We start from the raw sequence: 21,388 nt of genomic DNA, 5'->3' as shown, positions 1-21,388 counted from the left end.
CGCTGCTGGACCAGCCACAAGGCCACATATTACAGTATGTAACATGCCGAGAGCCTGTTCAGTCCCCAGGTGAAATCCCACAGAAGCTAATAGTGCAGCTCGCTCCCATCAACATCGTGCTTCTCAACAGGGTCAGACGTCTCACTAATGTGGGAGTATGTGGCTTGGTGATTCACCGTCCCTAGTACATTTAGCAATGTTTGAAGTTCAAACTTGAATCTGTCAATTATTTTGGATTTTGTTATTTGGATATTATATACGCACACATACCAGTTAGGGATGTTTATGTTTATGGCAAGTGCATGGCCATCCTAATGATGCATATGTTTGAAAAAAGAATGAATATTTGCATCTGTGCATTATTTGAATAGCTTAACATGGAATTCAGAATGATAATAATAGGCTAGGCCGAGTTTAATATAGAACACATATAATTAGTAGGGGGTCCCTACTTAATCTTGTCATCAGTTTGGGGGTCCTCGGCCTAAAACACGTTGAAGACCTCTGGTTTACAGTATTTGAGTATGCACATTAAAGAGGCTGGAACCAAATGTGGATACATTTGCTTAAACGTATTAAGCAAAATAGTCAATTCATCGCACACAATTTCAACCAGCTGCACTTTGTGTTTAATGCTACTTGGCGATTTCAGTCCTTGTGAGTACGTTAGCGTGTTGACTTTAGCCCCACCGTACCTGTAGCTCAGGCACCGCCGGGCCCTTCTCCGCACACGCTCCTGTGTATCTGGGAAGCGGGTAGGGCAGGACCAGCGGGTACGGACTCAGAACACTCCTGATGTCACATTTAGGCGTCTGCACTTCCTCTCGGGACATGGTCACCTGATCCAGAACCAGGAAGTTGTTGTTCGGGGTCCAGACGGTGCGCGTTTGCGGGAGGAAGGGCGGCCGGTGGAACATCAGGGTCACGGACATGGCGCCAAAAGTCACCAGGTCAAAACTGGGGATAAATGAGAGTGTGACACAATAGGTTCCTAAGAAGAGGAAGATATGATGAAGTGGAGATCTTTTTTAGATTTTGCGCCTGGGTTCCTACCTTCCGTCCTGCCTGCTGATGGTGTAACCATACTCGGGATGCTGCGGGAAAGTGATGTTGACCCCAACCAGGGGCGAGCCGTCCTGCAGCACGACGCTGCCTCGAATCACCGCCACACGACTGCCGCACACAGACAATAAGCGGAGCGAAGGAAAATAGAAAGAGGTAAATAAAGAGGAACGCCAGATTTACAGTGATGGAGAATGTAATCATTGTTTGAACAGAAGCATACTGTGACGCACGAGTCAAACGACCTTGCGCGCGAACAAAAAAGCTGCTGCATTTGTTCCGCTCGGTACAATTCTCTTCTTCAGCGCAGAGAAATCTGCCGGCGCTTGCCAGGATACAAGGGCCATAAATATAGCTTCACCCACAGTAAGACCTTTCAACACCTTGTCATATAAAAAACAAAACCTCCACATCATGTTTATATTACAGTGACAGTGGTACCTGCAGCAGTCACTGCTCTTTAAATAGGATTGAAACCATCAGAAACACTTCTGCTGTTGTGAAATATTCGTCCTGATTTTGCAGGTAAAGTGTGAAATATGCTGCTTAAATCTGGAATAAGTGCTGCTCTGGACAAATGAAGACAGATTCAGATAGACACATGGGCTGCACACACACAGAAATGCACACACACACACACACACAGATGTTCATTGATGGAGTTTGTTACTCCCGAAAAGGCATAAATGAAGGATGGTGAGGTTTCTCCGGGTGAATGCATAGCCCCGTTTGTTACTCCTGCCCTGAAAGCTACCATCGATTTCCCCCTTTGAAAAAATGGCCACATAATTAATTTATTTGTTTATTCTGCAAGTGAACCAAGGGAAGAAAAAAAAAAAAAAAAAGCGCTTTTCCATTTTTCAGGGAGGCATCCTTTCTTGTCTCCCGACCAAACTTTCTAGGTCATCATCACGCCGGTGAGATGTATCGGCGCACACAGATTGCAGTGAGAGGATGCTGAAAGATTTATGATGACACCTTTACAACTGGTGTAACTGAATGACACATTAAGCATTAATACGATTCAAACAAATACTCCCTAGCGGCAGTCTGACACTGGTGCCGGGGGGACGGGACAATGCGCATCCTTCCAGTCTCCAGGGTAACACAGATCACCGCGATGTATGCGCAGGCATGCAAACACATAAAAAGCCTCATTCACATGCAAACGCGCCCACGCACACCCTCTCGCATTAAACCAATAATATGCGATGGACATTGTAATTCATTAGAACAGATACATTTCCTCCCCTCTCTGCTACTCACGTCTTTCAACGCGGCCGCGCGGTAGCAGGACTCAAGGACGCGGATGCGCACGAAAGACACACACACACACACACACATACACACACAGAGCGAAGCGCACAAAGAGTAAACAAGCGCATACCTGGTATCAAAGGGCACGTCTCCGGGGAGAGTGTGTGTGGCCGCCTTGCCAAGGAGGAAGCGTATGCGGCGGTAGAAGCTGTGCGTGCTGGTGGGCGAAGGGGGCGAGGCGGGGGGCAGCGGGCTCTGCAGCAGCAGGGCCAACGGGTCGGCCGAGCCGTGACACAGCGGGTCAGAGCCGCAGCTCAGCTGCTCACAGCAGTCCGGGTCCACGCAGTCCATCAGGCCGTCTGAAGTGGACACGCAGGGGCAGTTAGGATTTAAAGGATAAATTAGTGTAAGTTAAAAAAAAAAAAAACATAACGACAACATCTTTATTATGGGTCGTTAACAAAGGCTATGACAGAGATAAGTGATGGTGAAGAAAAATAGGAGAGTAGAAAAACAGGAAGAAGACACTAGCCCGGGTTAGCCAGACGCAATTCAAAACATTCGTGGGCGGGGAAGTTAGCCCCGGCTTCCAGGAAGACGCGACAATAGTATTAGAAGTAATAATAAAATAAAAGTTATTTCTGTCATTTCTAGGCAGCGGGAAGCCGCTTGAGCGACTCACTGTACAACAACTGCGTATCAATCAAATCTAATTCATCAGGGGCGTACAATTATATCATGTGCCGCCATAAATCCGTCTGCGATCCCCAGCATTATGCGAACGCGATCCATAAAAGTCTGGCGTAAACAAAGAGCCACAGATACAAACCGAGGCCCGGCAGGTAATAGGAGCCCCGGCTGGCATTTGTGTTTCCTATTTCAAGCCTGTTTCTGAAAAGGCAGGAAACATTGCTGACATTTAAATCCATCTGACCACAGAGCAGAGAGCTAAAGGCCAACAATATTCTATTATAACCTACTCCTACAAAGGAAGCCCGGCACAATGGTTGATTTCCATAAGATTCACTACAAACCTGAACTTGAAAGCTCACCATTAATTGAATTTCAAATATCATTGTCATTAAAAGGAACCCACGGGTTTGTAGGTTATTGTGCAGACGCACATGTTAAACATTGCGAAGGAAAAAAAAAAGGGACGTGGTAAAAACGTCGGGCGCACGGGACGAACTATAAATATGTATGTGCATGCGGTTTCGCTGCTTATATGTGCGGAATAAAAGCTGTTTTTTCAAGAGGAAGCACAATGCGTTTATTTTTTCTTCCCCCCCCCTTCTCTCCCATCCAGGCGGAATAATTGAAAGTCTCTCTTCAAAGTTCCTCTTTATTCTCTGATTACTTGTGATAGCATCTTTCCATCTCTGTCTATCTTCAGAGACAAAAAGATTGCAGCGGGAGAAGGCTATGAGAGCCCACCGTATATCTGCCAATTAAGGGAGATGGCTGAATTGTGCGGCAGAAAATTATGGTATTTGAAAAGCTGTGCAGAGAAGTGGAAGCAAAGGACGATAAGAGAAGTCTAAATGGTCTCCATGAGGCTTTGTCACACAGTCTTTCCGTCGCGTAATTAAAACTAAACCGAGCGGCTTGAACCGCCGGGTGCAGGCGCTGAAGGAGGTCCATCAATGCTAATGTGGCGTTTTAGTGCGGCATTGTGACGTACAGCATGCATATCGGGGTTTCTTTTTGTGCCTGTACACCTATATGTTTAATGCTTTTTTTTGTTTGGCATCCACTCACTCGCGACCTCAACCACTTCTCATTCGCAAAGAAATGATATTAATTCAAAGGGGGGCAGTCAAGCAATTTAGTTTCGCTCTTCCATACAGGACTCATAAGAGAAAAAGAATTATTATTATACTAAAGCAACAGAGCCTGGGGTATCTTATCTTACACTTCCAATATGGGTCAAGCAACGCAAACAAAGCATCCTTCATATAATGCTAATCAGCAGCACTTTCTGTTACAGCACCCCCCCCACTCCCCAAGACCGCTAATGCCCAAATCTTTTTCTTGCTGAGAAAAACATAACAAAAGGAAACGAGATCGGCTTACGAGCAGATTTAATGCAAATGAAATACCTCCTTTGAAAAACAACAGCCTTTTTTTTTAATTTTTTTTTTTCTTCATTTTATTTATTTATTTCTTTTGTAAAACGCCTGCTGTCTGCCAATCTCATGGTGACAACAACACTCCAGGAAGTCACCTCTAATAGGAGATTTTATTGATCTTCTCCTGTGACTCTCTACTTGGAAATTGATTCCATTAATGCTAAATTATTCCGAACTCCAAATCTTTGATTTGACTTGGCTGACTTTTATTTAAAAAAAAAAAAAAAAAAAAGCCCATTTAAAAAAAACTGTTTGTGTCACTTAATTAAGGCATGAGCTAATTTATTAGCGTGACAGACCTTTATTCAAACAAAACGCACATTATTAACAAAAAAAATAAATATCCCCAAACAATAGGAGCATAAGCCATTAATGCAATGTAAAAAACACAACAATCGGTGCCTACACTGTTGGCACAGGCCACAGTCCTTATTTATAGTGCACAAGCTTTATTTATTTATTTATTTCCGTAATTGCATGGTTCTGTGGTTATAATCCAGCATAAGGGGCTATAATTTATGTTTCCAGCCGTCATCAGCAGTGACCCTCTGAAGTGTTGGCTGAGTCAGTCATGCAGCTTTAGTAAACAATGTGCAGGGATAAAGGTTACTTTGTAGCTATCAGAGCCTTGCGCCGCTGGAAAACTGTGGCTACAGAAATATGTACTGTGTGTGTGTGTTTCGGGTTTCCTGAGGCTGTGTGAACTCATTTAAACGCCGCTCATTTCAAAAAGTGGAACCACCAAAAAAAAAAAAAAAATTATATATACAAAGTAAAAAAAAAAAAAATTTAAAAAACTCCAAACAAAGGCGACGCTCCCTTGTTTGCATTGATGGATTACAGCACCGCTTTAACGGTCGTGTCCGTAATGGATATTTGATGGAGTTTCAAAGCGAAAGGTAGAGTTGACAGCTATGTATTATTACGCTGTATTCTTAAAACATGGTGTAGTTACTTGAAGAAGTGTGTTCAGAGTGGAGTGGAAAAATTATTGTAATAAGCAGAGCTCCCACTGAATGACGCACACCTCTCACCTGCCAACAGACAACCTGATAACCAAAGAAGAAGAAGAAATGGTTTCTGCACGGTTTGCTGTATTTTAGTCTTGTGAACATTTTTCCTGAGTGCCTTTTATCCTAGCGGGCGGTATGCATATTAGACATTTAGCTGCGTTGAGGGGAAAAGCAGAAACATAAACACCTGTGCAGATGAAGACGGACACGCGTACGCAAATACATATTCAATGCAATAATGATCAGCAGGACTCTACAGGAGTCTCAGCGGGACCGGGACAGCGCGGAGCAATGAGGGAGGGGAACAATGCGGGAGAGAAACAGGACGAGGAGTAATGGAACGGAGTGGCCGAGCTGCCACAGAGACAGAAATGAAAGAGGTAAGAAAGAGAAAAAGAGATAGAAAATGATAGATGATGTTAGAATGTCACCTCCGTCGTTGTCTGTTCCATCACTGCAGTCAGTTTCCATGACAACGCTGCATCCAGGCCCACTCCATCCAGCCTGGCAGACGCAGCGCCAACCGCTCTGCTCCAGGGTACAGCGCCCGTGTCCGCTGCACAGACCTGGGCAGCCGTCTGAAAAGGCGTGTCACCACGCGCGCACATGTTCACACACGCAAACAAACAATTTATTTATTTTTTTTTTGGCATTAGCGAGCAGTGTTGTTGGCCGAGCACAATGAGAAATTCAGATCCGAATAAATATAAATTACCTTTTACTACGACATCCAAGTCATGAGTAACTGTGAGGGGGGGGGAAAAAAGTGAGAAGTGCGTAAGAGAAAGTAATTATAAATCCTATTTGTCATGCGAATCAAAGTATCACAAGGCACAAGTCGAGCGATTCCCGCATGCGTTGACACACAGCGCACCGATGTTACAGTGCTCCCCCTCCCAGCCGGGCTGGCAGATGCAGGTCCCGTCGTGGCACTGGCCGTGCTCTTCGCAGCGAGGATGGCATGCTCTCTGGTCACACGCGGCGCCGATCCAGCCCTCCTCGCACTGGCACTGGCCCTCCGAGCAAACGCCGTGGCTGCCACATGGCACCGGGCACAGCTCTGGCGAACAGGTGGGCGGAGACATGCGTGAGAAAAAAAAAAAAAAAAAAACAACAAAAAAAAAAAACATGTAAGTGTGAGAGGAAGAGGGAGGGGAACAGATGGAGGGATTGAGCGTTGGAAGAAAAAAGGGTGAAAGAAGAAGCACACGGGACACAGAGCAGGAAGAAGAAATAAAGTCAAGAAAGAATCTGAATTGGGGGTGAGCCATCGGATAAAGGTGAGAAGAAAAAACAAGCGGTAGAAGTGGATAACCTCAGAGATTTAAAAGTCTACTTTCTCACAATACACAATCTTCCCACCTCTAATAGCCGAACTCCCTGAAGGAGGGGAGTGAATAGACTCATAATAACAGCCAAATGATTCGTATTTGCAACGCATATTTAAACTACAGGGACTCCAATTCAGCTCTGTTATTCTTTTCCTGACATTTTGATCAGATTTGGTGCGTATGTTAATACCCCCTCTTTTCCCCTGCCTCTCCATCTTTGTCTCCGCCAGCTTTCCTCTTCTCCGGATCGCTTTCTCTCTCTCTCGCAGCATCCCTTTAAAATGCTCCCCTCCCCCCCTCCTCCCCCCTCCTCCCCTTTTAGTCTTCTTCCTTTTCTCCGCACTCCTCGCCATCTAACTCTCACTCTCTGTGCAGAAGCAAAGCCTCATCCATCAGTAAAGAGAGCAAAGTGCTGGAGGCACACAAAGACTACTTATCCAGCTGCAGTAAAAAGTTATTTCAATTTAAATATACATAGCATGGAGAGGGAGGAAAAAGTGGATTAAAGTTGGAGAGTTTTTCAGCTCTCTATTAGAATTACATTAACTTAGCTATGCCTCAACAAGACCAGGACATAGAATTGCTGGGTCCTTTTGATTAAAAGCCCCGCAGGTAAAGGGAGGCCGCTCATATCTCAGACATTCAGCCACGGTCTATCATTATCATAGGCTATATCATGATAATAAGGCATACATACACCTGAGAGTGGGCGCTAATGCCAGTTGCCAGCGAAATGACCGGCGTGCATGGGAACGCGGATCCCAGCACCAACGATCGGGTTAACGCGGTGGAGGCAGAGCAAAGCCGGTCCTACAACGGATACTGTCCTCTCTCGGTTTACACCGCAAGGACAAGGACACTCTCTCACTGTGTTCGACACTCGCGACACATTGCAGTAGACGCCGCATTTCCTCGTTACAATCACTAACGCGCAGCTTTTTCTCCAGCGCGCTTTATATCCAGAGGGGTAGTTACGGACGCACCTAGGCATCTTTAACTAAAATAACACTTATATGTGGTGCACAGGGCAAATGGTTATGCAATAAACATCACAGAGCTCTTAAATGCCAAGCAGAATGTTCCTCAGAGCTGCAGTCTCTGGAAGGCCTTGCAGCAGTGAGAATTGAGGGTTTTTTTTTTTTTCTCTCTTTCCTCCCTGGCATTCCCCCCCCCCTCCTTTCGATTTAGCTGAGGGGAATATGTGAGTCCGGATGTCTGCGTGCACATAAGTGTGTGTGTGTGTTAAAGTGTAAGTGTGCAGTAAAGTGAGTGCACTGTGGGTGTGTGTGCAGTCAAAGAGTCATGAGGGGAAATCTCATTTGTGACTAGCATGAAGAGTGAGTGCAAAAAAAAAAAAAAAAAAGTGTAAATAAGTGTTGGGCAACTTCAAAAACGTAATGCATTACTCATTACTTGTAACTATAATTTTAAAAGTAATTAGTTACCGTATAATATTACCGTCTTTGAATTGCAAGGCATTATTTCTAAATCACCAAAATAACTGCTCTACAGATCTCATAGCATTCAGCGCAGCTCATTTACACATCCAGGAGGAGGTGATGTGGTTTGGCGTAATGACTAAGATAGGCTTAACGCTAACGACTGTACAATATAACGGCCGCAGTTATATACACCTAAAGAAAGCTGGCACCGCGCTGGATGTTTCGTGAAATTACTTCTGCTATTTCGCGAGGTACACAGATCTTTCGGCATCGCACGCGAAGTGCACTTAACTATAATGTTTCCTCGTATCCTTTTCTCCGATGAGCGGAAAATAACGAGCACGTGTCCGAACGCAGGGTCCGACTCTGCTCGTTTTCTTTTTTTTTCCTCCTCTGCTAATCTCAAATTTGTATAAAAACACACAACTTAATTAATTTAATTAATTTCCAGTTTAAAATTCACATTTTGTGCATTATATTACAAATATGCATAAATATTACAATTATTTTTTTACATTACCGTGTTAGTAATGCATTACTTTTGTAACGTGTTACTCCCAACACTGGGAGTATTTCTCTCTCATGTCTATCAAATCCCCTGAAAATAGTATTTGGCAAGAGAACTACGAGGGACACTGGCAAACTACTTGGTGCGCCGTTTCTGTTTCCGGTGTTTTCCTCTGAACGCGGACAACAGTCCTACCGGTGTAGCAGTCCGGTCCCGTCCAGTTGGGTTGGCAGGCGCAGGTGTCTGACTCCGGGAGATAGGTGCCATGTCCCGAGCACTGCTCCTGACACGCTGGCAGCGGGTCGTCGCAGCTCACTCCCGCCCAGCCCGAGGAGCACACGCACTCCCCGCGCACGCACACGCCGTGCCCGCCGCACTGAGGGTCCACGCAGTCCACTGCAGACACAGGGGGAGGGTGAAGGGAAAAGCGAGAGTGAGTCAGAGGTGAGTGGAAGGGGTGAGAGGGTGGGGGGGGGGTTGTCTCATTATAATCATCAGTTCACAGAGTATGAAAGCAGTGTTCTTTGCATCCCATCCAGGAGTTAACCACCCCAGCTACAATCCCTGTATCTGTTCCACAACATTACTCTTCATAGGACACTTAGAACTGAGGCTTTGATAAGGGGTGAAATGGGTTGGTCGGCGTGTGCGCGCCGGTGTGTGTGTGTGTGTGTGCGTGTCACGGTGGGCTTTGATACGCTGTGTTAGTGTGTGTAATTACAGCCCTGAGCGCCGAGCCAAAGCTCAGCACAGTTCGGCTCAACTCAGCTCTGCTTAGCTCCGCCGCTCAAGGTCAAACACCTGAGTCGGTCTCAGCAGGCCGAGATGCGGTCGGGGGAGGACTCCGGGACAGCTGCGCCATCGGGTTGCGATCGAGCGTGACGCGGTAATTGTTTTAAATATCACGGCTTTGTTTGTATTTGTTAATTCATTGGGTGGTTTTACAATCGGAGAGATATGAAGAGACGATATGACAACGCGCCCCGAGGCTGATTTCGTGTACGACTGTAAGCTCCCTCAGCGGCACGAGAGTTAAATCATTTGTTTTATCACATCAGCCGTCAGTTACTTTGCTTGTTGTATTATTATTCCTTTACAACCTTTACCTACATCTTTACATTGTGACAAACAGTAGATATATATATAACAAATTATATACACAGGAGATTTAAATTAATTGGAATCTAAGACAATATATTCAGAAAGTGGTGAATGTTATTAATTGCTATTGAGTTCCTGCAATCCCTAATCACAATGACGGCTGACTGTGACCCAACATTCGGTTCCTGTACACACCTGGCCTCTCCTGAATCACGCCGATCAGTGGGTCTACATTTTACGAAAACCATAAAACTGTGAAAAATAGCAGACGGTTACAAAGTTATAAAGTTAGCAAATAACCGATGGTTATTGTATTATCATTCTTCGAGTCCTTGGGAGTTGTGTCTCAGTCCTTTATGCACACCCCCAGTCGAACGTCTGGCCACATCTTTTCATTCAGTTCAGTGAAAAAGATTTGGTCTCCCACATCTTGCTCTTTAGCTGCTAACGCCGCACTTTTTTTTTTTTCTCCTAGTTTCTACCTCCGTCTGCCTGTCACGCCAAAAACACCACTGTCTGTCAGCAGGCTGTTTGCTACAGCTGTTATGTGGGCAAGAGTCAAAACAGATTGAGTTTGGTAACACTGATGTGTTTTTTGGACTTCGCGGCGGGCGTTTTTCAGCTGACGCGCGGGAGTGGAAAAACCTTAACTTCGTATCTGACTACACGTCACTGTTAATCTCCTGCCCGTCGCCACATCAAGCCCACACAGACGGTTTGATTGATCAGGCCGATCTTTGCCAAAGGGGAAACGGAGGGGGTTCCAGACCGGCAAAAAAAAAAAACAACTGTGGTTGGAGAACTTGATCTGATAACTGACAAAAATTTAAGTTGGTTAAAATGCTCTGCAAAGAGAGAGAAGTTCTCCAAAGCCATGTGACAAGTCTCCGTTGATGTGTCACCGGGAGGGAACCCTGTTAAATTACACACAGTTATTTGATCCTCTGTCAAGAAGACTATTGATTAGTGCAGTGTTAAATTAAATGCTTACGTTCTTCAAAAAGAGCAAAGTCATTGACTTAAATGCAGGTTAGCGGAGCCACTTTTGCTGATCACAGTGAAAGGCATGTATCATTACTTCTGGTTGGATAAAGCTCCTTACCTTGTTCACAGTTAACACCCTTGTAGGCAGGACTGCATATGCAGATGCCCTGGATGCAGGAGCCATGGTTGGAGCAGGTGGGATCGATGCACTGACCTTCTTCCACGTTACACTCTGCCCCCTTCCACCCTGCCAGGCACACACACCTTCCTTTCTCATACACGCCGTTGCCGCTGCACAACACGGGGCATGAATCTGCAACGGGACAAACACAGATTACACTCACATACTCAATAGTACACCCATGCAAACACACACACAGACGGCGCTGCAGTATATTAGCTGGGAGACCGCGGTAACCTGCCGCGAGTGGGGCTACGCTCTCTTATCTCGGCTAGTGCGCGGATTCAGCAAATCCTCAAGCAACCTCTGTCTCTCTGTCTTTCTCTCTCTCTCTCTCTCTCGCACACACACACACACACACACACAGTCGCATGCGCACCTACACACATGCACAAACACTCCAGCTTATCCCTCACGCTGTTTCAATTTACTCAAGCACCACCTGAGCCCGGCTACCACGGCAACCCAGGAATCGCAGAAAATCCTCCCAACGTCACCTCACTCGTTCTGAACAGGCCGTGAAAACAATCGTGAAAACGGAAGATTAGGAAAGAGAGCATTAGGGGTTTATAGAATGAGGCTGGAAAGCGCGGCTATCGCCACGCGGAGATGGAGGGCTGTGTGGCTCATGTAATGACAGTCAGGTAGAAGAAAGTCAGCGAGGGTCTAATGACACACTGACAGTTACAGCAAGATGATCCAGAACCATCGCCTTTTTGCCGGGATAATTTGCACTGAAAGGCCCCGTGCGTTCACGTGAGCGCGCGCGTGTGTGCTATGTATTTTCCTGATCCTTTGTCAAATCTAACGCTCCGTACCGCACTGTAATAAATTCTCACTTCACTTTGAACAACTCTTGCTAAAACTTGCCGTCTAACTTTTCAAACCCAGAATATCACAGCAGAGGCAAATGAGCAAACGATGAGAGGGAGGCATGAATAAATGATGAGCGTAAATAAATCATTGGATGCGATATCATATCACCTGTTTCTACACAATAAGACAGATACAACTACAATAATTTTACAATGACGAACTCGCTCGGGGAAAGGGAGGAACGAGAAAGACACGGAGGGGTAGACGTAGGAAATAGCGTGAGGCCAGAAGGGAATGGAGAGATGGAAAGCGAATAAATAAAAGACACGGGGCAAGCTGTGAATATATGAAAAGATTGCAGCGAAAAGATGCACTGCTTGCAAGTTTTAGCCTGCAACCTATTTTATTCCTTAGTGCCATTATTGTTTAAAAATGCATCAGTGCCTATGTTTACATGGACGATATTTCTTCAACCTGATCAGAGACTTCATGTTAACTGTTTATATTGAATAAAGTGATGTGATAAGATGTACAAACATTCATCCCAATATACCTGCCTGCGTCGATTCTGCCAGAAACTTGAAAAAAAAAAAACTTTATAGACAACGCTCAATCGACCAAGATGGATCCATGTTTTCATGCTGCCCACACAACTCTACTGCCATGTTTCTGTACTTCCCAGAAACTCATCACATCACCTGATGTTTACCACACGGCGGACAAACGTGAATAAAGAGTCAGTCGGTATTAGGTATTCCGTGGATTTTTGGCAAGGACTTCACGATACAATACGTATCGCGATACTTGAGTCACGATACAATACATTATTGCGATATTATGATATTGCGATATATTGCAATATTCTACATAGTTCACTGAGAAAGCTTAAAATACACATTGTATATGTGTACGTCAGGTGACAGTGATAATTCACTGGACAAATTGAGTCAAAGAATAATATTAATCCAAATGATGCATTTCCAATGTATTGCACTTGGAAAGTGGTGGTGGAGGTGCATAAGTCTTTGATGATTGGCCCAAAACATGACTTTTTCTTTTTCTTTTAAAATCAATACTAAGACCTTGACAATCGATATTGCATCAGAAGAAAAAATATTGCGATATATTGCCATATCAATATTTTTTCCCACCCCTAGTCAGTGTATTCTGATAATTTGAGGAATACCAAATTACCAAGTGTTTGTCAGACTGTTTGCTGTTTTATAACAGGCACCATTAATTATTGTCTCAGTCTCAAATAACAGTCTGTGGTGTGGCAAGCAGGAACCAACAAAAGCTGAATGGAGGAGGCTTTTAAGGTGAAACATCCTTTCGCTGACTACAGTTTAGCCATGCTTGTAAAACAGACTCGAAAGTTACAGGAAGTAGTTGATAAATGAAAATGTGAAGCCTATTCCCGGAGCTGCAAAACAGAAAGTGTGATAGGTATGACTGTCAGAATCAGAGGAGAAGCTCCCTCTGCATCAGATTTGATTGATGCAGAGGGAGGTTTCAGTAAGTCATCATGACAACATATCTGAATAAACACGTGACATTCTCCCATTTGAAATGAAATGGCTAAAAGTAACCACGACATTGTCCTATAGCCTCTGCAGAACTTGTGCAGGGAGAGTCAGTGGTTGTAAATAATTTCAGTGGCGATCAAATGACCACTTCACTATTACAACATTTAAACCCGCCCAAACGATTCAATTTTCTTGCAGATCTTTGCTGGGGTATAATCAGTTCCCAGTGGAGCAACTCCAGACCCACATCCCCCCCATAAAAATGTTGTAGGCGTGGGAGGGTTTGGGCTGGCTTCCAGGCTGCTGCTGTTCAGGTGTTTTGGGAAATGCTTGAGCATTAAACAGACGGTGCAGGTAAGCTGGGAATTATAAGAGATCAACAAACGTATTTTGGAGATGGTCTTACCATAAGATTTCTCGGCGAAAAAAAAATAAATATATATATATATAAAATAACAACACGACTAATGATTGAATAGATATTTCCTACCTTTGGCACAATCAGGACCCAGGAATCCAGCGAAGCAGTGGCAGTGTCCGGCCACGCACTCTCCATTTCCGTTACAGTCTGTGGAGCAACCGTCCATTGAATCTGTATGACCACACACACACACACACACACACACAAACACACGTTCGCAAAGGGGGGAGAAAAAAAAAAGCCGAACTTGAAAATATTCCACATGTAACTCCATAAGCTGGCATGGCTCTGTGTTATTGAATGAGAGATCTGATAAGCAATGGATGGCTCCCCAGACACAGGGGCTATATTAGATTAGTCTGATCCAGCTGCTATCACTCTCTGGGGACTGGCCAAGCACTCACTTACACTCAGTAGCACTAAGCACATTATACTGCATTACAGGTTGGAAACACACTGCACGCAAATTTACAAACATCAAGGCTTAATCAACAAACGGTTTACAGGGGCGCCGCTTGGAACGAGACCGGACAACATAAAAAAAACTGACATTGTGAGAGCAGAAGTTAGCGGGGGAATGGGTAAGCCTGAGTCACTACAGTGGATACACTCCGGGCACGGCAAAGACCCACGTGAGGCTTGCTGCTGCCGTCTCATCTGGATTTGCGGGTTTCATCATATTCTTCTGTGGGCTATACGGGTTTCGTCATATTCCTCAATCTGAGTTCAATTAGCTGCCTTCCTTTTACTGCTCTCCTTTTCTCCCATTGATATGTCCATCATGTCAGATCTCGTTCTCCGGGTACAGGCAGCATGGCAGGGATAGATAAAGAGAGAGAGCACTTTTATGCTTTTAGAGCATTATATAAGCCCGCTGAGCTCTGTCGGCTCCGCTCGAGATGGAAGATTCTGGTGAAGAAGCACCCAGAGGCTGGCAGGGTTGGGGATTTCAACCGTGCTGGCTGGTTGTCTTGTGCCAGGGCGAGCTCCATCTGAGCTAGATAGAGTAATTAAACCGGGTGTCAGGGATGTCATCCTTTATTTGACCCTGGGCTGTCCTGCTCCGCGCCTCAGAACAGGGATCGACTCCAGAGTCAAACCACTGCAGTCCCCCGGCACGCTCTGTTCAGGGAGCACGGATGACAAATCCTTCAGTGGCAAGGCTCGCGCACGCACGCACGCACGCACACACACACACACACACCCATATGCAAACACATGCACGCAAAGTTATTATGTGACACCCGCCTTGAGGCGCGTGTGACACATGCTAATGAGACAGGCCCTGCCAGTAGCCGGCAGCGAGACGTTATCCTCCACAGCAGCGCATCAGCACAGAAACCAAAGTCATTTTCACCTCCATCACCTGTCAGCGTCACACTGATGGAGAGAAGGAGTGGCAATCATCGTTTCACCCACATAGGCAGGAGGACTCACAAATGTTTCTCCGTATGTGTCTCTTTCTATTTCTTCTCAAGAAAAAAAAAAAAAAAAAAAAAAAGCTTTGCATATACAAATTCCAGTATCTGGCACCTGACACATGCAATGAGCAAAAACTCATCTGCAAGGTCACGGAGTTCCTTGAATGCAGCGGTGACGAGCGGCACGGCTGAAAGCTCGCCAGGCTGTAAGACGCAGGGTCATAACGGTGATATAGGCTCCGTATCTTTCAGGTCAATGTCTCAACCATAAAAATCTCCAGGCAATTAAGAGGTAATGTATGAAGAGCCATGTCTCTATTTGTTACAGCGCAGTGTGTGTGTGCGTGCGTGTGTGTGCACGCGTGTGCACGTGTGTGAGACAACCCACTCTGTTCTTTCCACTGACTAAACCCTCTCCCGTTAGAAATCACTCATGCCATAAGTTATTGAAGTTAAATGCTATTATAAAATGGGTGCTTCCAGCCAAGTGATCTGATTGGTCAAATAAGCATTCCAATTGTACTTTATGAGCCTGTAAAATTTCAGCCATGCTTTATGACCCTTGGGCTTTATGAATTTATGAAAAAAAAAAACGAAATGGCTGCTCAGCTAACTAGAAGTATCCAGCCACAAGCTACTATTATTCTTATTATTTTATTTTTTTTTGTTGTTTATGTTCCATATTGCTGGAAGTTCCGGGTATCGATATGACAATTCCTCGCGCGCCGTCGGCCCGATTGCGAGAAAAACATAATATGCGAGGGGACGCGTGATGGCAGGTGAAGTGTAGCAATTATGCATAATTAATAGCACTGCAGGAAGCGCCGCAATCTCTGCCCGAGCAGGTTTTAAAGAAGATGACGTTGGAGTGGAGATGGCAGGATTCATTTGAGCCGAAGCTTTTGTGGGTTGCATGTAAAAGTCAGCAGGGGGAAAAAGGAGGCTTTATTTGCATTAGATGACTTTTTTTTTTTTTTTAGTAACAAATACGTGTGAAATTGCATTTTGAATCACATAATGATATCTATTTTGAAATCACCAGATGGTCTATCACATTTTTTTTTTTTTTTCTTTTTCACATTTATATGGGAACGATTTGTACACAGTAGACATGGAACCTCTGAAAATGGCAGCAGAGGACACAGTCGAGGCACACAGACATATATATATATATATATATATATATATATATATATATATATATATATATATATATATATATATATAAGTGTATAGTATCTATATCAGCGTTTATCCCGACAATATTCTGGCTCAGCAGCAGCATCGAATTAGATGTAACCGAATTCTGTGCGTCTGCGGAGGAATGACTGAAGAGCGTGCCTTTTGTCTGACTGAAAGATTCTGAACGTTCTGTCCCAGTTCAGCTCTTTCTTCCTCTCCCTTTCGTCAGGATGATGAGTTTTGTGATCATTCGCGACAGGGTTTGTCTGTCGCACGAAACCACGCACGCCCCGTTGCAAGCGCAAACATGTTTTAAAACGGAGACACCACGGTTTACATGCACTTTACCCCCCGAAGGAACGCATGTTTTTCATGCATCAGTATCATTTCATACCCCTGCGCTGTATTGATTTCTTTTTTCATTTTATTTATTTATTTATTTGCGACGACCCTTCCCTTTTCTCTTATTTATACTCTCGCTTTCACCGTCGTATCCAGTTACAATTTGCAGAGGAAAAGCTCAATTTCCCGACAGAGATCATCTCATTTCTCCATCATCCCTACGTAGAGCTCCAGTCTGCGGGCGACGGCATACTGAGTCTCTTATGAGAATTCACCGTGCTGTGGCTCAATGGTTTTGATTATGTGCCTCGGAAACAATGCAGTGTCTGCTCGTAACCCTCGTTAGAGGTGTAAATGGACAGCGGAGTGAACTCTGACATTAATCCATTAATACTTTTTTTTCCCTCCTTTCAAAGCCAAATCACTTGATTAATTATTTTTTGAAAAACCGCGGCCGAACAAAGGCTGCGATGCCGAGGCCATCTGTCGTGTCCGCGTTTGTTTTGATTATTGAAAAGTAGCGATGGGGAAAAGGGAGAGAAAGGTTTCCTGTTTAGCTCAAAATATGTGACTCAAAAAAAAAAACAAAAAAAAAAAGAGGTCTGGTCTATTCCAGACTTTACAGACAGCACACGTGTCAGCAAATGTTTGACAGCTCTGAAATAAAATCTGTGTTTAGCTGTCGCATGCTGTCAGTCATTATAAAAAGGACTCTGTCGATATGACAATAAAAGATGTCTTCAGTGCAATGTTTTGGCTCCGTGGAGCCGTTCACTGATTGGCTGACAAGGCGCTGGTGATACACATATTTAACTTAAAAGCTTCCAGACAGCTGAAATGCTTCTGATTATTTCCTAAATGACATAAAAACTCACGAAGCCAGATTATCAAGGGGAAAAAATATCTAATTGAGTGCTACTCATAATATTTGTTCATCACACGCACCGCAGGCGTATTGCATGTCTGCCACATATAAATGCCTACGTTCCCCCATGATGTTGCTGCGCTACCACATTTCCCAACACCTTTTTGTAGTTATTTCAACACTGTATTCTCTTAAGGACTACTGGACAAAGTGGGAGTGAAGAAAGTGCCCTGGTAATTATCCTCTTGTCTATATTCAGCCGCATACTCTTGCATTATTCACATCCTTCAATTTACACTGCCATCCGTGTGTGTCATAGCAATGAGCTGCAGTTAGCAAGCCCCGTCATTACTACAGGAGCTGTCCTCCCCTTTCTAACGGCTGTCTCTTGCCATGCCAAGCTCACTCTTATAATAGGAAAAGTTCCCTTCAAATGTCAATGAGTTCCAAGCCACTCTTGGCCTCGTCCTTATGTTTTTCGCACACCAGCAGATAAAACCGGATTCAGGGCAAGAGAGTGAAGCAGGAAAGCAACACATACACTCACCGGCCAGTTAGTCAATTAGGGTGCACCATGCTAGTATAAGGTTAGACACCCCTTTGTCTGCGGGGCAGCCTCAATTATGTGTGGCATAGATTCAACAAGGTGCTGGAAACATTCCTTAGGCAGTTCGGTTCGTGGTGACATGCTGGCATCACACGGTTGCCGCAAATATTTAGGCTGCACATCCGTGACGTGACTCTGTCTCATCCCAAAGGTTCCCCCGATGCACTGGGATATGGTGGCTGGAGGCGGAAGCAGCCAAGACATTGTAGTCATAAAGGACGTGGTGAGTGACAACACTCAGGTACGCTGTGGCTGTGTCCCCTACTACACCTACACTACACCTGTACAACTCTGAGCCGTTAATAGAAGGCAGGATCGACCAATGCTTTCATGTTGCGTATGCCACATTCTGACCCAACCGTGTCGCAGAAGAAATCAAGACTCATCAGATCAAATGTTTTTCTATTATCAGTTTTTAGTAATCCCCCCGTGAATGGCAGCCTCCTGTCCTGAGCTGACAGGAGTGGCCTCTGGTGTGGCGTTCTGCTTCTGTAGCTTCAAGGTTCAACGTGTTGTGGTCCTGTCTCGCAACCAGTCTGTATTTGAGTCATTGTCGCCTTTCTATCAGCGCCGACCAGTTTGGCTAATCTCCTCTGACCTTTGGCACGGACAAGGCGTTTTTGCCTAGAGAGCTGCCACTCACTGTGTATTTTATCTTTTTCAGACCAATTTCTGTACATCCCCGAGACGGCTGTGTGTGTAAACGCCTGCAGATCAGCAGTTTCTGAAATATTACTGAAATAACAACAACCGTGTCGCGCTTAAGGCCACTCAAATCACCTTTCTTCCCAATTTGTGATTCAGAGTTTGAACGGCACATCACCTCGACTATGTCCGCATGCATAGACGTCTCCATGTGATTGGCTGACAGTGGCCAGGAGGTGCTGGACGAGTTCAGATACTTTAAAGTCGACTATTTTGTGGCGAAAGTCAAGTCGCCACCAACTGGTCTCTGCTGGTGTCACTGATAAAAGCGCGGCAGAAAGTAAAGCTTTGCAACAGTTACATCTATATTCTTGACCTGAATCATTGCGCTGAAAACAGACACGTGCTACATTCTGTGCACTGCAGATATGTATAGCCTGTATAAATCAGCACCATCAGTAGCACTTAATAGTATTCCACAGCGTGTTGAAAGATGGGATAGTGGAGCTGGGTTAAAAATAATGCAGTATTTCTCTGAGGCCTCCTCCGTGTACTGCAGCTAAAGCTCTAATAACTTTGACAATGAAATTCACCAGCAAATTGTTGATTTGCTGCCGCCATCGCTCTGCTACCGCAGGGCGTTTGGTGAAGTTATTAATTGACTGCTGTCGAGAGGATTTGGACCGTTCCTCTGCTACCGTAAGCGGATGCCTTTTCAGATGAGTGTGCATTGCAGTTGTACTTTTGTTCTGTTTCAGGACTGACTTAAATATTTTGCATGTCACAGTAGAATGGGCTTCATCTTCAGTGAAGTTTTTCTGCGCACTTGATGAACAGCTTGTTGTTTGCTGCAATGACTCACCAAGTTTCTTATCTGTCCTTGCAGAGGGGTCCTTGTTGTAATATCACATGGTCAGTCAACGATGCTTAAAGGCACAGAAGTCAAGTCGACAAACCAGCTAGTTGACCAGAGCCATGTATTATTGACAGTCTGGCTAATTCAAATCACAGGCACCGTGTTGGATACATTGGAGGGAAGATTCTACAGTGTAACCCTATGGGGCGGATGTGCTACGTTGAAATAAATGTCTCCTCATTAATGGGCCTAAAAATGTTATTGCCAACGTCTGTCAATATTTAAAAGGCCCTCACTTCATGTCTAATTACCTTAAATATCTTAAATGAGCCTGTAAAATGCTTTGTAGCCCAATCGCCTCATCAGTCACGGAGCTGTGTTCATTTTCTCCTCAGTCTCACGTGTTCATCCATCACTGTTAAAAGTTCAAAATTACTCAGAAAAATTATAAACACTCAGAAATATTTAAAAATTTAACTAGTCTTAGTGTTATTTAAGACTATATCATTATAACATTAGCACGCTAGCCAAAATAACTTAGTAGTAACCCAGGCAAAGTTACATGTCAGTTAAATTTGTCTATCTACTAAATTACATGCACACACGGGCTTCACAGTATATATGACGGTAGCTGCTATTTTTCTAAGCCTTTAGTGTAGATAACTAGCTAGCATAAGGCTAGGTTAACTTCAAACTTCATTCATTTGTAAAGTGGTGTTGGGCGTTTTTGAGATCAAGGTACACATTAATGATGGTATGACTTTGTTTTTCCTGTATAAAATCTTAATAAAGAGAGAAACTGACATTTACCTCACATAATAGGGAGAAATCAGTTGACATCCAGTTCTTTCTCCATTTTTGTTCACTGGGGAAACAGCAGAGTTTCCCCCATTTCCCGATCCTGTGATGGAGCCGTAGGCTGAGCACTGTGGTATATTTTAACTTTTAATCCAATACTATTCTCTGTTATTGCCACTACTCTATGGGCGATTATTGGATAGATGTATCCAACATGGCGCCCATGAAACACATGACCAGCTCAGAACCAATCAGCATAGGGAGATAGCTCAGATGGTCCATACCCTAGTTGGCCAGACTCTCTCTAATATATGAGTCTGTAGTCGACTAGTTTGTACTAGTGAGTATAATCTAACAAAGAAAACAAACAAGCAGAAAAACACCACTCTGTACTACTCATCCTCACCTATGGGGGTGCTGTGGAGCACCACTTGCTCCAGGTTGCGTCCGTCATTGTAGAGCGCCAGATGCCAGGTACCAGGGTCCATGTACTCGATGAAGCCCGTTTCCTGGAGGCCGCTCAGCAGCAGGCCTTTGGGAACTTTGGCGGTTGAGACGGGATCAGTCAAGGACCTGGGCAGGGCCTTCCCATCCAGCAGTTTCACAAAGTCAAACTGCACAAAAAAAAAAAACAGGAACACATTGACACTGCAGGATCATCCGATTGGAATGAACATGACAGCGATTCATAAAACGTGCATAAATGCAACAGGCATTTGCAAGGCGAGCCTGGTGCAGTGGCGTGTGGTTGGTCTGGGGAAAATGAACCGAATGCTGTTAGAAAACCTCCTGCATACGAGAAGTTAGGAAAGCGCATTGCATGCGCATATTAGATGTGAAATCAAAATCCAGCGTAAAGAAGGGAAACACTAATTTCTGCCATCTCACTCCTCCACCAGAC

At 44.5% G+C, this 21,388-nt stretch overlaps 1 protein-coding gene across 1 annotated transcript in view; it reads right to left on the bottom strand.

Moving 5' to 3' along the window:
* tenm1 (teneurin transmembrane protein 1) overlaps positions 1 to 21,388 on the bottom strand; it is a 174,913-nt gene that overhangs the window by 59,251 nt on the left and 94,274 nt on the right. The window contains exons 8-17 of the mRNA XM_047584620.1: positions 20,894 to 21,101; positions 13,841 to 13,942; positions 10,946 to 11,140; positions 8,938 to 9,138; positions 6,336 to 6,521; positions 6,177 to 6,206; positions 5,893 to 6,039; positions 2,450 to 2,678; positions 1,054 to 1,173; positions 696 to 957 (exon numbers count right to left, since the gene is read on the bottom strand). Coding sequence (XP_047440576.1) covers positions 696 to 957; positions 1,054 to 1,173; positions 2,450 to 2,678; positions 5,893 to 6,039; positions 6,177 to 6,206; positions 6,336 to 6,521; positions 8,938 to 9,138; positions 10,946 to 11,140; positions 13,841 to 13,942; positions 20,894 to 21,101 — 1,680 coding nt within the window. The remainder of the gene's footprint in view (positions 1 to 695; positions 958 to 1,053; positions 1,174 to 2,449; positions 2,679 to 5,892; positions 6,040 to 6,176; positions 6,207 to 6,335; positions 6,522 to 8,937; positions 9,139 to 10,945; positions 11,141 to 13,840; positions 13,943 to 20,893; positions 21,102 to 21,388) is intronic.

This window comes from Mugil cephalus, chromosome 5 (assembly GCF_022458985.1).
Source record: "Mugil cephalus isolate CIBA_MC_2020 chromosome 5, CIBA_Mcephalus_1.1, whole genome shotgun sequence".
Lineage (NCBI taxonomy): Eukaryota > Metazoa > Chordata > Actinopteri > Mugiliformes > Mugilidae > Mugil > Mugil cephalus.
The sequence above is the reverse complement of the archived record's forward strand: the minus strand, read 5'-3'. Positions and strand labels throughout refer to the sequence as shown.